This window comes from Trichomycterus rosablanca, chromosome 11 (genome assembly GCF_030014385.1).
Source record: "Trichomycterus rosablanca isolate fTriRos1 chromosome 11, fTriRos1.hap1, whole genome shotgun sequence".
NCBI lineage: Eukaryota > Metazoa > Chordata > Actinopteri > Siluriformes > Trichomycteridae > Trichomycterus > Trichomycterus rosablanca.
Window position 1 is genome coordinate 32,514,148 of NC_085998.1, and position 17,349 is coordinate 32,531,496.

General features: G+C 38.1%; 2 protein-coding genes across 2 annotated transcripts in view; one reads left to right on the forward strand and one right to left on the reverse strand.

Moving 5' to 3' along the window:
• Nucleotides 1-1,749: 1,749 nt before the first annotated feature.
• Nucleotides 1,750-8,293, forward strand: sspn (sarcospan (Kras oncogene-associated gene)). The gene is made up of 3 exons (XM_063004744.1): nucleotides 1,750-2,246; nucleotides 6,014-6,100; nucleotides 7,343-8,293. The coding sequence occupies exons 1-3, from the start codon at nucleotides 2,013-2,015 to the stop codon at nucleotides 7,700-7,702; spliced, it is 681 nt and encodes a 226-aa protein (XP_062860814.1). The 5' UTR covers nucleotides 1,750-2,012; the 3' UTR covers nucleotides 7,703-8,293.
• A 3,955-nt stretch (nucleotides 8,294-12,248) lies between these two features.
• Nucleotides 12,249-17,349, reverse strand: part of itpr2 (inositol 1,4,5-trisphosphate receptor, type 2) — an 81,183-nt gene continuing 76,082 nt past the window's right edge. Inside the window, exon 57 of the mRNA XM_063004194.1 lies at nucleotides 12,249-14,108. Within this exon, the coding sequence (XP_062860264.1) occupies nucleotides 14,049-14,108 (60 nt within the window). The 3' untranslated portion in view covers nucleotides 12,249-14,048. The remainder of the gene's footprint in view (nucleotides 14,109-17,349) is intronic.

Consider the following 17,349-nt stretch of genomic DNA (forward strand, 5'->3'; position numbering starts at 1 on the left):
CCCTCCTCTTCTCGTCCGTGCATTCTGCACGGGCGTCTCTTCTGCAAATCAGGGTCCTTACACAGCGCATGAAGACCCACCCACCCACATATAGTCCGGTCCCCCACCCTGCAGGCACTGCCAATTATGCCCGCCAGATGGCGCCCAGCCGACCGGTGGCAACACCGAGCCTCGAACCGGGAGGTTCAGAAACTCGGTGCTGGTGCGTCAGCGGAATATCCCGCTGCGCCACCTGGGCGCCTATAGCCAAACCTTTGGTCACTCGTGCCAATGCCAAACGTCGGTTTCAATGGTGCAAGGAGCGCAAATCTTGGGCTGTGGACAATGTGAAACATGTATTGTTCTCCGATGAGTCCACCTTTACTGTTTTCCCCACATCCGGGAGAGTTACGGTGTGGAGAAGCCCCAAAGAAGCGTACCACCCAGACTGTTGCATGCCCAGAGTGAAGCATGGGGGTGGATCAGTGATGGTTTGGGCTGCCATATCATGGCATTCCCTTGGCCCAATACTTGTGCTAGATGGGCGCGTCACTGCCAAGGACTACCGAACCATTCTGGAGGACCATGTGCATCCAATGGCGGTGCCGTGTATCAGGATGACAATGCACCAATACACACAGCAAGACTGGTGAAAGATTGGTTTGATGAACATGAAAGTGAAGTTGAACATCTCCCATGGCCTGCACAGTCACCAGATCTAAATATTATTGAGCCACTTTGGGGTGTTTTGGAGAAGCGAGTCAGGAAACGTTTTCCTCCACCAGCATCACGTAGTGACCTGGCCACTATCCTGCAAGAAGAATGGCTTAAAATCCCTCTGACCACTGTGCAGGACTTGTATATGTCATTTTCAAGACAAATTGACGCTGTATTGGCCGCAAAAGGAGGCCCTACACCATACTAATAAATTATTGTGGTCTAAAACCAGGTGTTTCAGTTATTTTGTCCAACCCCTGTAAATAAATGTATGTGTTGTATGTAAACCTTAACACACTTAAGGTTTGTAAATGACAGCCCTTATGTCCAGCTTTGTGAGGTTTGTAGTATTTAGTTTTTGTTAAGAATTTTACTGTATCCCTGTCAGTAGACTTTGACCTAAAACCATATTTTTGCTAATCATGTCCATATTTGACAGGCTAACAAGACTTTCAAAACAGTTCCAAGTTCTACTTTCAAGCAATAGACAATATCTCTGTTTGTTGCCTTATGCTTTAAAATCTGAAATATAAAAGGGCCTCATCTATGCAGTTATTATTGTCATTTTAATTTAGTCACATTAAGGTCAAGCTTCTTTTTAATGTGGTGATTCAGCTATGATGTCAAGACACATTTATGATATATAATAAACATCACTGCTATAGACACATAGACTTTCTGAAAATGATTATATTTATAAAGAAATAGCCACCGTCTCCTCACATGCTTGCAGGTCACATTACTTCTCCAAGGGAAATCATGTGACAATTTCCCTGTTGTGAACTGTGCACAAGGCAACACTTGGCAGAAGTCACCAATCGCCCACGTTTGGCTGGGATGTGAGATGATAATGCCGACACACTGTGTTTCTTCCTCATTCTATGCAAGATTTCCCATTTACTGTATATTGTCAGTCCAGGACATGTTATTGTTGTGGTCGTGTGTTGCAGTCCCCCTTTCAGTCTTCTCTAGCTCCCTCCCTCCTTTTCTCTGCTCGGCTATGCTCCACTCTATATGTGGCTTTCAGGCAGCTTAAAATGTTTTCCATATTAGTTCAGAGCCGTCTTTGATTCCAAATAGATGCAGCCAAGCAGGGCTTGCTTGGAAAGAAGTCCCAGGCAGAGAGGGGAGGAGTAGAGCAGGGCAGGACCGGGCAGGGAAGTGCTGGGGTGGCAGACAGCACAAAAGACCAGTCGGTGAAAAAACAGCAAAAGAAAACTTGAAACAAGTGAAAAAAGAGATTAAAAACAAAGAATCGTAAGTTGGTGTTTAAAGGAAAAGTAAGTTGCTGTGATTGAGGAAGTACAGGAGTGAGCATGGGGTCAGAGAAGAGTCCCGGAGGGTCCGGTGGAAAGGAAAAGAAGGCCAAGCCTGAATGGGAAGGCACAGGCTCAGAAGGAGGCCACAAATGCTGTGGATGCCGCTTTCCGCTCCTCATTGCCCTGCTGCAGCTGCTCCTGGGCATCAGCATTGCCGTCGTGGCATTTCTCATGACCATCATCAGCCCTTCTCTGCTTGTCAGGGAGACGCCACATTGGGCTGGTATCATCGTAAGCATCTTACAATCCTCTCTATCAACTGCCAGCATGCTTTCTCAGTGCCAGGGCCATGCATGAGGCCAGCATGAAAGTATTGTGCCAGTAGCAACTCTGCTGCCATAACACTCAGTTAATGTTACACCATCTTTGTGTGCATGCATTTCATGTCTAAGCAGTATTACTTAATCATTACAAATAAGAACACACAAGAGAGCTTGCAGAGTCTACAGAATCCTTTTAAACAAATTAAATTAATAGTTGCTGTGTCAAAAAATTTAAGACATTTTGAACACTTCCCTTGTAGTGTCTAAATTTTATAAGCTACTGTAAATTATTATGTCATGCACTGCAAATTTCTTTTATTAACCTACATTCCTGCTTACATCTTGAGTTAATGACATGATTTGTAACTAAACAAAATAATAAAATTACTTTTTTATGCCACTCCAAACAGCAGATTATTAAAAAAAATTGAAAAACAAAAATGTTTTTTGAACAGAGGACAAATTAAAAAGCTAAAATGTCACTTTTGTGTTGTCAAAATTTACTGAATTTAAAAGAAGTCTATGGGAAAACTTAGTTTTGCCGTCACACTGGATTTTACACTGTTTGGTTGCTGGGGCCTGCTGGCTGAACCTGATCAGCTGAAGTCTGTCCCCTGTTTTTAAAATATCCCAATGTCATACTAGCTGACATGCATAGCTTCATGCTCATTAAATGTCATGTGACCCAACATGCCAGAAAACCCTGATTGCCAATACAAAAAAAAAAAAAAAATGTATATATATATATATACGTATATTGCAATACAACGAAAACACAGATATTGAAATACTTGGCATCTAATTAGGTCCATGGGGAAACATGCTTATTGAAACCACACTGAACCTGAACCAGTCCTTACATGATTTAAAAATCACAGTGTTTGTATTAAGTCTGCTGACCTTATCACAGAAACACACTTGTTCATTTAAGGTCTTCTTTACAATACAATACCATGTCGACTCATTTCTATCAAATTAAATCTGAGCAAAATAAAAGTCCTGTGTTGTTGGCTGTGATGCATGCCATTTTAAGAATTAGGTTTTTCATGCCTTAAATGTATGTTATTTAATTGAATTGGATAGTGTAGGTCTATAAAGAGAATATCGAGATTTAATATCACGTTGGCACTTCTAGCATACAAAAGTTTTTTGGTTTTTGAAAGCTGAACTCATATGTAAGAAACCACCTGCAAAAGCCAAAAGAAGTTTGGCTGAGTTGAATTAAAGCACAAGTAAAATATTCGGCTGGTTAAACACATGAAATGCTGGTGCCATGTGTAACCTGTACTGTTTTGATTTGTTAATGTTTGCAATTGACACAGTTAAGTCAGATTAGGTTGGTATAGACAAGGCATAACCATGCAAAAATACACTTGAATTATTACTATAAAAACTAAAGAAATGAAAGATGTTCATCGTTGCTAATCCGGTTTATCCATGTCTGACGTATGCTGCCATGACTTTTGTTATAGTTTCCTATAAAAATTAGATAACATTTGGGTTCCTCAGGTGGGACGGTCCGGGTCCTGTCTGTGTGGAGTTTGCATGTTCTCCCCGTGTCTGCGTGGGTTTACTCCAGGTACTCTGGTTTCCTCCCACAGTCCAAAAACATGCAAGTGATGCAAGTGGTAAATTGGAGAAGCTAAATTGTCCATGACTGTGCTTGATATAACTTTGTGAACTGATAAACCTTGTGTAATGAGTAACTACCTGTCCTGTCATGAATGTAACCAAAAGTGTAAAACATGACATAAAAATCCTAATAAACAGACAAACAAACATAACATTTGGGTTTTTGTTATGAATAATGGATTTACTTTATTTAAAATCACACTAAAGTGATTATGCTTTTTTTTTTAGCTTGTCCTTGATGTTATAATTTTTCCTTCCTTTAAAAATTTTTTTTTTCTACATATAAAGATGGATGGTTATACCATGTGATATTTTTAGAGTCTAAAACACAAAAATTCCAAATAAATGTAACTAACACGGTAAATGAACTAACGAGAATTTAAGCCTGCCCTTGTAGAGGTATTATTGTGCTGGAATACCATTAAAAGTAAAATCACTTTATATTTGTTGTTTGACCTGGTTTTGTCATGTTTTATTTACTCTACACAAGTTTGTCACCCAAGTTTGCTAGTTGTCTCATGCTTTAAAATGCATATCAAAGTGCTAATTGTGATCAGCTTTAGCTAATATACACAGTTAATCTGCAGACAACCTAATATACCTTCTGTGCAGCTGTGTTCGTAATTGGAATTTAGTCAACCATTTATGTGCTATTTTTATTATTTTGTCAACCACCATTTCCATTCCCTTCTTGTTTTTGCTCCTGTCGGGCGTTCCTCTCATTTCCTAACGTGATTATACTAACATCATTCCATTTATTGCAGATGCTTTTATTGTTTAATCATGTGATGTTAAAATGCCATTACAAACACTGCTCATGCCAAACTGTTCAAACATACCCAGTTAAAGCACATCAAAGCAGGTCTGCAGATATGAAGTTTCGGTCTCATGAGACTGGTGCTGCTGGTGAAAAACACTGTGGTCATCAACATTTCTCTGCTTAAGATCCTGAGAAAAACAATAAAATTAGATACTGCACGCTAGTCACAAGACTAGTCAGGTTGGACTGAGAGAGAGTGTGCTATCTCAGAGGGAGAAAATCTATTCAATCTGGTGAAAGCAAAGATTATACAATCAGATGACCAGTGAGTGCTGAGTTGCACAATGCTCATTACAGTCATGTTGGAAACAGTTAAATGAATAGATTGTCTGAAAGATTGTAAATTAGGTTTCACTTCTGTCCAGTTCAAAAGTTCAATTCAGAAGAATGCTGTGTTCATATCCTAGGATACTAAGCAGTTGTTGTTTAACACCAGCGTTTAAGACAGACCCGGTAAATAAAATTATATACAGTATAACCAAAACAAAAAGGTGCTCAGGTGGTGCTGCGGTAAAGTATGATAGCCCAATATCGCTAAGAGCCTGGAGTTCAAACCTCGTCTGCGCTATTGGCCAATCGGCTCCTGCATTGACATGAGTGGTTAGTGTTCAAGGGGATTGGGGGTGGTTCAAAAAGCCTAGCCATTGGGCGATGTAGTTGGCAGTATTCTCTCAGTGCTGTTTCTAAGCCCGGGTAAAAATAGGAGGCATCAGAAAGGGCATCTAGTGTAAAAATAGATATCTTTTTCTGAGAGTTTAGGAACTCCTGTTTCACTGGGGTATAAATATGATGCGACACAATGGCAAAACTTCCTTAGTCATTCATCAACATGGGGATTATTAGAGAACACAAATAAAATGAGCCAAAGGTGTGTTAAACTTTATAAATAAGGCAATGCTAATGAAAAAGGCACATAAATGCAAATACATTATTTGAAAGAGGTACAAGAAAAATATCCAAGGGACAGGGCCTAGAGACTCTGTATTGGAGCCGATATTCTGTATTGGCGAGGGCACCTTAGATTTCTTGCTCTGTAATATCTAATCTCATCAGGCATTAGACAAGACTTGTGCAGTTATGTTGCCAAAGGTTGGGTGCACAAAATACTAAATCCAGAGCTGTGAATAATTTTTCATCAGTTCTTTTTTAAATACATTAACAGTATATTTATATTTTTACAAAGAGTGCTAATAATGTTGAGTTCAGTTTGTTGTACTAAATCTTTAAATAACTGCATGAGTCTGAATGTCTGAATGAAACCAATTCTTTGTGATGTGTTGCAGTTATGCGTGGTGTCTGTGCTGGGCTTCATCCTCTATTGCATTACCTATCAGCCTGATGAGAGGAACTCCAAGCAATTCATTTTAAAGGTAAATCTGTGTTGGAAAATGGTATTTACAGGTACACTTTATGGCCAAAGATATTTGGACACTTGACCATAAGTTTGCTGGACATTGTTGGACAAACTAAAAAAGTCTACATGGTAAAACAGAGTAACCTCTTTGTAATTGTTTCAGCTATAACAACAGCGACTCTTCTAAGAAGTCTTCTCACAAGACTTTGATGTATGTCTGTGGAAATCTGTGCCCAATCAGTCAAAAGAACATTTGTATGGCTAATCGGTTTATTACACCTGTTAGCAATTGTTTTTGGCTAAACCAAATGAATGAAATAGAAGGGGTGTCCCAATATATTTGCTCATATAGTGTATTTTTGTACTATGTATTGATTTTTTTTTACTTACATTTGCGTTGAAGAGTAGCACTACATATTTAGCCCCACACAAGTATTGCCATTGTTGCAGGTTAGATGAGTAAAATTGTTTAAAAGAAATTTACATTGTAGTGAATTAGTTTAGAGAAAAATTCAACCCTTAATTGAACTCATTTTTAAGTTTAACAAAGTGTCTAGGAACATCAAGCAGTAATCCATTACTTCCTGTTTCACTGGAGTATATATATGAGGAGACACAGAGGTCAAATTCTCCTAGTCATTTTTCAAGATGAGAAAGATCTTGAAAATATGGGAAAAGTGTGTTGACCTTCACAGTCAGGAAATCAGGAAATGGCTATAAAAATAGCTACACACCTGAAAATGCCCAGATCTGCAGTTAGGGAGCACAGTGCGGAGGATGGTAAGAAAGGCATACAAATCCCCAAGGATTGTTGTTGGAGAGAAAACACCACGTCTTCAAAAGTACTGTAAGAGAACCACTCCATGCCAAAAGACTAATTGGAAGGCTTGCCAGCAAAAAGCTTTTCCTGTCATCTAAGCACAAATGTAAGCTCCTGGAGGCTACTACGTACATGTCCAATTTTTGTCTACATACAAACGGGGCCAAAAACTGTATTTGCCAAAAACCAGGCATCTTTGCTCTATGTAGCTTGAAAATCAGTTTGAAGTGTCCATCCTTGTATACTACATAATACAATATTTTCAAGTTGCAATTACCAATATTGGTAGACAAAAGGATGACATTAATAGCAAAACCCACATCATTATGCCTCCATTAACAAGACAAGGCCATCCTATAAGTAGCACTACTGTCAATACCAGACATGTTGTTTTTTAATTCCAGTGTAAGCTAACTGCCCCTTCCTTTCTTGTTTCAGCTTCTCTACTTTATTCTGTGTACAGTGGGGCTAGTCATCTCCATCATAGTCATTGCTTTCCAAGGCCACCACTACTCCTTGACAAACGCCTTCGAATGCAAAGAGACAGGCCAGGACTGTGTCTGCAAACTGGACCCAGACGACCCAATCGCCCGAACCTTCACCTTTGCAGAGGTGACAGACTGCTCTGCCATCACAAGCACTCTGATGCTGTACTACCTGCTGCAGATGGTGCTGAACCTGTTTCAGGCCATTGTTTGCTTGCTGGGAGCTTTCATCATGTGGAAGCACCGCTACCAGGTGTTCTTTGTGGGCCTACAGATTGGATCACCCTCCACTAATCATTGGCAGAAAGTTTAGGGGTAGAGCTAGGATCAGAAACTGAGGTTTGGCGATGGGATTTCAGCAGCAGTCTGAGTCTCTTGCTAAACATTAAGTATGCTTGTGTGATGGCTTTGTGTGGATAAGCAAGTATTTGTTTGAAAAAGCGGGACTGTACTGGGGTGTATTTTCTATAATATCATCTGGATTTTCACTACTGTACCGCACACACATTTCTTTGTCATCAGTGCCAATGTGGATATCTTTCTCTAACAAGCATAATATGTGATCTAATTAGACACAGCTTGCTCTTTTGTAATATACATTGCTTAGAATTTTAAAAGACAGAAGGGCTTGAAGGTTAGAAGTTATATGCAGTAATAAAGTGAAAACAAAGTTCACTTAAACTCTAATATTAATCACTCTAACAGGCTATTAAATGTAAAATTTTTCTATACTTTTCTTTGTTTCCTGCTTAATATTTTGTTAATGTTAAAAAAAGTACCTTTTAAATACCATAGAAAAATTAGCAGATCCTATGAGCTGTATGGCATCAAACTTGATGCACCACAGAGCTGGCCTATGCAACAACTGTGTTAAAATATTATATAAAATATCATATTTTTGTCATTGTGTGTCCCTAGCTTGTTTTACAGTATATTCCAAAGTGTCATTTTAGGGTATACAAATCACATAGTAGCTTGACTAATTCATCCTTTATAACATGCGGTTTTAACGTATAAAAGTATTTAAGAGCATAAATAATATAAAAGGTACTGTATATCTTTTTTACTCAGGAATCCAATTTATTTTTTTGAACAGGGAACCGATCAAGTCATTCCTTTATGTAACAGTCAAAAACAAAGTACCCCTAGCTTGCTTTCATTACAGTCTTAATATTACTTGGAAGATATCATGTTTCACATCTGTAACAAAAATAGTAACGTCCGACACACAGACTGCCAGCAGTAGTGATTCATGTCCAGCAGAAGAAGTGGCCAAGCCTGTGGTCTGAAGCCATGACCAGTAAACAGCAGCAGCTGCTGTCAAGCAGTGGAAGGATGGGGGGTAAGAAGGGGTACTCAGACTAACAGCATGGCATTGATTGAATATTACTGACTGCAGTATGGCTGAATGGTGACCAATATTGTTTATTAATATTTATATATTTATTTAAATATATTTATATAAATATATTTATATATTTATTAGGTGGGGAATGGCAGACGCTTTTTTCCAAAGCAACTTACAGTACTGTGACTGTATACTGTCTAAGCAATTGAGGGTTAAGGGCCTTGCTCATGTGACAACCTGGCAGTGGTGGGGCTTGAACCAGTGACCTTTGGATTACTAGTTCAGTACCTTAACCACTAGTCTACAACTCCCCTCGTATAATACAGTTATACATGTACTCTTATAACAAAATTAATAATTTTATAAATAAATCTGAGGCTGAAAAGGCGGTTTAGTAAAAACGCTACAGCCCTCATTTCAAATTCAACTTTATGTGACTCATCTTCCCTTACAGCTTTTTTCCAATAAAACATAGTTACATAAGTCTAGATATGTGTCCTCTAGAAATAGCCATCTCTATATGTTGCAGCATGTTAAGAACACAAGAGAAAGGAAAGTATATACAGCATATGTTTCAGATACTGGATTGTAAAGTTATATCAAGGCACAAAATACTGTTCCAAGTATTCCTACTGATTTCTAGTGTGTTGGATTGTATTGTGAGAACTGTTTATATTAAACTACACTTCTGCATATTACAAGCAGATGTATATGATAGGTACTCACAAAACAAACCAAAAATCCCCTGAACCTATTGGGACACTCAGCAGACACTTATTTCTGTGGAAGATCAGATTAGGATGGACAGCAGGTTAAAAAAAAGTAGCTTGTGTTTTTGTCTCACATTGTTCTTAGGAAAGATGGCCTCAGGGTTGTTCCTGTGCCACTCATGTGATGCCTTCATCTGCTGCCCGTGTTTTTTTTCCCCGGTGACACGACACATCACATGCAGAATCACATGCAGAATGGCACCTTTTAAATCAGCAGCTGATTATACAATCTGTTTTTCACCGAGTTAATGCTGTAGCAGAAGAACAGCTGTTTGGGAATTTTTGATTTCACACCCAGTTAAATGTTTTTAATTAAATGTGAAGTTTAATATAAGACTCGAATTTGAAAATTTCCTCCCATAGGCTCATCCAAAACATAGATTTGAACCCCTTTTCAGACTCAAAATGGTCTTGTACTACCACAGGCATTAAACAAATTCTTTGAGCAATTGTGTCAATTTTAAATAACTACATTAATTCATTAATCTTTGCTTCATCAAGTGCTTCATTCTGATTAGGGTCGAGGTGAGTCTGGAGTCTACCTAGTAACAGTAGAAATACTAGCTTAGAGGGAAGAGCTGTGGTTTACCTACTGGAGGGTTGTGGATTTGAATCCCAGATTTGCCACGCAGCCACTGTTAGGCTCTTAAGCAGGGCCCTAAACCCTGAGAAGCCAGGATATGTAGCAAAAAACATGTATAGTACTGTACTGTATAGTACTGTATTCTTTGGCAATGTCTACCAACATTACATTTATTGACAACAAAATAAAACCTGTAAAGAAAAGTGCACCCTACCTACAGTAAAACATAGTGGAGGCTCCATTATGTTGTGGGGCTGCTTTGCTGCCTCTGAGACTGGAAGCCTTGAATGTGTTACATATTATTAGTGTTTAAGATTAAAATGTGCACCCAAGTGTAAGAAAACAAGGTCAAACAAAATGGGTCCAACAGCAAATAATGACCCAAAACATACTAAAAGTACACTAAAATAGACTGTTTTAAACTAGCCAGCAATGAGTCCTGCTTTTAATCCAATGAAAAATCTTTGGGGAGAGCTGAAATCTGCTATTGGATAAAGGAACCCAGCAAACATTTAAGAGCTTGAGAGAACCACAGTGGAAGAGTGGAAGAAACTACCAGCAGACAGGTACAAGAAGCTCACAGAGCTAGAGTTTGCATTAAATTAAGTTGTTCAACAGTTGACTGATAGAAACAAATAAACATCATTAGGGTTAAAATCATACTTAAGCTTCAACAGGCTTGTTACTTTATTCTATTGTTTAGGCGTCCAGGATTTGGGTCTCAATTTGTGTCTCAGTGCATTGGTCTTTATAATAAAAGATGCTGCTGATAAAAATTCTAGTTTAGTAAATTGTGTAATGTTGTTCTTCAGACTTTAATTCTAATTTATTTTAGTTGCTGTACCTTTTGAAACACTTAGTAACTATGCTATTAGGAGTTTATCTATTCCTGTAGTAAGAATCTAACAGCAATAGTTCTACTATTTCTATTCTGATGCATGATGCTTTGCTGTAATCAAGAAGGTAAGGCTGTGTTTAAACTGGGTGGACGGTGTACTAGTGTATGTCTGTCCTGTCGTCCTCTGCTTTAACTGAACATTCCAGAAGCACTTTTCCCAGGATATTGACACCAGTTTGTGCTTCCAGCTCAGTCAGACGTTAAATTTGGCAGCTCTGTCATTCACGTAGGCTAACAATCTGCCACGTCTGGAATAGGGCCAGAGATTAACTCACACACAACACGTACCATATTTTAAAGCTCCAGTAACGGTGGATTTAAAAACAGATACATTTTGGAATCTACGGCTTGTGTATCTACTTAATCTACTTAAACCATTTTATTTTATTGTCATACGTTAACATTTGAAGGCCTGGCTCATAAGGTTTTAAATAGGGTCGACGTCAGGGCCGGTCAAGTTTGTTTAACTACCGCACACCACTTTGTGCACTGGAAATTGTCATGCTACAAGAGAAAACACCTTTCCCAGACTGCTGATGGTCAGAAGTACACAATTATCTAAATATGCTATTACATTTACATTTTCAGCATTTAGCAGACGCTTTTATCCAAAGCGACTTACACAATGAGCAATTGAGGGTTAAAGCAATTGAGCAATTGTTCTTGCTCAGGGACCCAACAGTGGCAACTTGGTGGTGGCGGGGCTTGAACCGGCAACCTTCTGCTTACTAGTCCAATACCTTAACCACTGAGCTATCATTGGCCCTACCACATTGCTTCATTACACATTGCTTCATTACGATTTCCCTTCAATGGAATCAAAGAACCCAGAACAAACCCTGAAACACATTTCAGCCCATTATTCATTGTCTACTAATCCTTTTAGTTTGCATTATGAATTCGGACAGGTTCAGTTTTTCGGGCATCTGCCAACCATGCAAATCAAGACAGAACAGTGTAGTATATAACTAGTATATAACATTTATAATTATTATAATAATAATTATTTATAATGTAACAACCCCAGATGAGATTATTCTGTGAGAATTTCTAGGTGTCGGTCTCATACCTTCTTCAGACTTTGGTGCAGTCCTACATTCACTGATGTAAATCATTTACCAAAAGAAATGGAGCGTAAGTCTTAGAGGGGGTAAATACCACATGATCAAACACAACAATTTTTAGATGACTGCACTTGTATGTGTGTGAAGGAGTGAACTGCTGGTTGTAAAGCAAGTACAATAAGTCACATGCAGTAAGTAATTTAACACACATTTTTATTCCAGTTTGACCACATAAAATTTGAGTTAAGCTGAACAAAAGACACATACTCTTCTGACATATGTGCAAATTAAAAACATTTCAAAGAAATTAAGGTGACTTTTCACACATTGGCCCTGATTTACTAAGGCTTTGCTACCGTTTAAAATGTTTAAAAAAGATTTACTAACAGGGTTTGCATCTTTCAAATGACCAATACACCTTTATTTTGAGTGTTTTCCTTAATGAATATGCACACTGGTGCGTTTTTATTCAAGGATACAAAAACTCAATTCCAATATGTTTTTGCTATTTTGCACAAAAAGTGTGTGTGGTGTATTATTGTTAATTAATACGAGAGAAGGCCAGGTATTTATCTGATGCATACTTTGCACAATAGATGCAGTTACTGTGTCGATAAGTAAACAATAAAATGTGTTCCCCTTTGTTTTATGTTAACAATTTTGCACACAGATTTTATCATACACAATTCATCTGATTAAAGACATTACACAAAAAAGGCCAGTTTAGTACTGCCTGAGCTTTCCTGGTTGCAGTAGTAAACATGCTTATCAGAGAATTATATAAGCAATGCTTTTAAAGTAAAATGTCACTACTTTAGCAGAAAAAATCAGACTTTTAGTCAGTATAGTTTTATGTATTTTTGCTTATCTTAGGTTTTTTGTGAATCTTAGTAAATCAGGGCCTGTGTGGTTTATAGGTTGTCCAGTTAAAAGCACATTCTGATTTTAAAGTTTAATATTGTTTGCAGATACACTATATGGTCATGATTTTATGAAGAGTGTGTGGAATTCTGTGCTCCTTCAGTCAAAATATCATTTTTGAGGTCAGACGTGATGCTGGTTTACAATTAACATTCCAACTGTCACAAAAGTGTTCAGTTGTGTTAAGGTTAAGGCACTGTGCAGACCAATGGAGTTCCTTTGCACCACACCACAATGATTTTGTGCCAAGGTAAAGTCCTGCTGTATCATAAAATGGCATTTAAATTTAAAGGAGCCTTCACTCTTGGCCATATAGTGTATCAATATTTGAGTTACTTAGGATACTTAGGATCTGCTAGTTCCCAATAGTATATTGTACCAATCCAAGTAACATTTAAACGTCTTGAATTACATTCCCCCTGTCACTAGTCGTTAATAAAACAAATATAAGCTATAATTTTATGTACAACTTTTAAAAATAAATCTAATGCAGTCATTTTCATGGTAGGCACAAAAGTGTACAATTTTCCAGGTCAAATCCTCATAATTCCAGTTTTCTGTTTAAAATGTTTTTTTCTTAATATATTATTTCTAAAGCATATAAGGCCACATTAGTCAGCAGTTCTACCATGAGAAAAGCTCAAAGGCACTTTCAAAGCAGCTTTCATCTTACTGAGTCAGATCCATAACCAAAGTTCAAATCAACTCACTCCAGTTCCTGCCAAAAGTCAGACTGCAATAAAAAGGAATAACACTTAAAACAAGTAATACTTTATAATTAAAATTCCACAGACAGCACATGGGGGATCTGCTCTTGGCTCTCGTTTCAGTGGACGCCGGTGCTTCTCTGCGTAACAATACTGGACTTAAACACCGCAGCCCACAGCCTCGGAGCACACAGCGACGAAGTCTGCAAACGTACACTGATTTACCATGTGAGTGAGACCGCACGTCAGCATTTCCTTCTTAGCTCAAAGTCAGAACAAAGCAATCAGGCTTTGAAGAAAGCTAGGATGAGATGCCGGTGGATGAGATGGTAGCAGTAGTAGCAGTAGTGCTGGTTATGATGTTAACATCAGTGTGAAGGAGGGATTTGAAAACCCATCCTCTGCTTTTGTTTCCTCTGCTCAGTCATCTGCACAGACATACAAGACATATATGATACATGACACACGAAGAAATGAAGGTTTTACATCAGTCTGCTAATACCTCAGAGGTAAACTTATTATATTAGGACAAAAATAGTTTTCAGAATTTAGTGTCTTTAAAAATGATGGTGCACTATTTACAGATGGGGCCAAAAGTCTGAGGCCACTATAAAATGCTCTAATTTTGCATTATTCTTGAAATTAACACATACATTTTCATTACAAGTCATATAATTAGCACAATAATTTGAGTGAATGGTTAGATCCAGTATTTGATATGTTCCTCCTTTTGCTGTAATGACAGAATGCACTCAAGCTGGCATCCACTCCACAATTTGGTGCAAAATCTAATGATCCATGTGAACCAACATTTCCATTAAATTTCATCTCAAATAATGCTTTAACCTGGGCAGGGAAACCACCAGGACACACTGGGTACAGGGCAGGAATACAGGAGAGGGCACCAACCCCTCTCAAACACAGCCAATCAAGTCTGTGTAGATGCCCAGATAGCCAACAACACTGCTGAGATTCAAACCCATATCTCAACGGTGGTGGGCCTGTATAATAGACTGATGCGCCACCCGAGCACCCTTATGCCAACATGATTTCACAATATTCCAAAGAATATAGTTTTGAGACAAATGTCCATTGTAAAAAGCACTATACAAATAAATCTGACTTGACAAAAAGCATTTGGTGATGTCAGTGGATTCTTGGCTTTCTCTGTCTTGAAGTAAAACCATAAATGCCGCTGACTGTGGGTTAAGCCAACACATTATATAAACATTTTAAACCTATGACAAAAGCTTGTGGTCAGGACCAACACATGACACAGGTGAAGAACGCTTTAGAACCTGTGAGAAATTGCAAGTGGGTTGAATGTGAGGGAAGTTCTAAACCTTGTAAGAAAGTGTTTATAAGAGCAGTCAGCACTCTACATAAAAGAGGAATTGTAGAACTTCGAGAAAATCGCCTGTAGCCAAAGTCAGCACAATAAACAAGATAGAAAAAGTTCCTGAACCTGTAAGAAAATCTAAAGTCTTTAGACAGAACCAGCACACTGTATACAGAAAAAAAACCTGTACATCTGTGAAAAGAGAGCATGTGGGAGGAATCAGCATAATATATAGAAATATTTTCCCCTTTTTTCAGTACACAGCAGTTTAACCACCAAAAACCCTTTCAAAACCCTGTACTGGATACAAAATGCACTAACCAGTGAGGACTCTGAAGGAGGGGAATAATGTGGTCAGTGACAATCCTAGCAGCGGCATTTCGTATATACTGTAACCTATTGAGGGTTTTAACAGAGGCCAGATAAAAAGGCATTACAAAATAAGCATTTCTTCATCTGCTAGTCTTTTACAAGTGTGGATGTATCCCAAATCACTTATTCATCAATAACTTACTTAATACTACACATTATCTTTCCTATTTCTGCTGCTCCAGTATTTATGTTAAGACGGTGGATTATTCTGGTCCACAAACCTGATTTGGCACAGTTTTATGCCGGATGCCCTTCCTGACACAACCCTCTTTATTTTAAGTTAGTCTGTTTGGCCAGGACATAACCAGTACAATATTATAACACGTAAATAGTACAAATATCAAAGCATATTTTTTCACAACAATTTAGCAGGGTCCGATGATGTTTGCAAAGTGGAGAATATGAAAACAGACACTGGTACATTTCAGAAAACTGTGCATGATTTATTATGAGTTCCTGTGCACAGCCTCTGATGCAAGTTTAGTCATTTAGAGCAATCATATCAAATTACTCTACCTAGCAGACAAGGCACCTCGGTATGGACGATGTAAAATGCCAACGGATGAAAAATGTTAATTACTTGTATCCATATTGATGTGGGCAAGGTAAAAATATTATATTATTTCCTAAAATGTTTGTAAGAGTATTGCAATGTACCTAGCAAACATTTATTAATTCTATTTTCAAAACTACATCACACAAGCCAGCACATCCAGCTGAACAAGATGTTTGTGGGAGGAAAAGGTATCTACAATTAATAATGGAACATCTAACCATTAATGGATCTTCACACAGTGAAGTAGAAGAGCCTGGTACATTTAATTAAATACCGATACCAATCGATAGTTCTAAGAACATCAAGTCAACACTGCGAAAAAGTCACATTGGAAAGATTTAGAGTTTTCACACCCAGCTGGGTAAAGCTGATGTCCTGGCTGTTTCGGCTCAGCAGTAATTTAGCCGGGTGGGATTGGAGAGGTGAGGAGGATTTGTTTAATTAGGCTTCAAGCTGAGAAAGAAAGCACTTTAATAAGTTACTTAACATCTTGCATGGCTGGGGGAATTACAGTGAGCCCTCGGCACATGACTGCCAGGAACTGGCAGAGCTGTAGTTTGATAAAAAATACAGAAGATATTTAGCTGTAATATGGCATTACACAAAATGTACACAACTGGTCCAAAAGTTTTTTTGGGGGATTTCGAATTACAATTGTAGACGTAACCAATTCCAACCTGCTTACTGAATTCTCTCTGTTACAGAACAGCTACCTATTTAAAGGGGTAAGGGCTTAGACATGCTCCAACTGAGGAACCCAGAATAGGCTTCCATTATTATTTAAATTAATGCTCAAACAACATCATTTGCAACCTAAACACACATTTGATTCTATATTCTGTGTTCACAAATGTTCATGATGACCTAGAGCACCATTAAGTGACTAAGAGGACTTCTGGAGTCAATGCCGCTTTAAATAGACAACACTGGTTGTGCTACATTTTCCTAAATGAAAAACAACACTGGCCTTGATAAATGTTTGACAAACTTTCCTTGCAAATATTTTTTCAAGATCTTTAGACACATTCGGCTTTGACTGGTGCGATCATATGAGCTCTTTTTCCTGGACATTTTCAATTTGATTTGCATTTTGAAATGTGTACTACAGCTGCCATACATTGTAATTTCATTAACACTCATTATTTTAAGACACAGAAAGGAATTGTAGAAATGTAGAAGATGGTTAAACATACACATAGTCATGATGACACTGTTTAAGAACCCAATCAGCCCCAACCTTTCACCCACCATGGCCCCTTATCTGTCTCATTTTGCCCCCAATGTCTTTTTTTTAAGGACCTAAACATGGACAAACTTTTTAAGTTCTTCTCTTTTTCAGTACTGATGTTCTTAATGTTTTTATATTTGTAATGGTAAATTCTGTTAAGTGTCACAACATCAG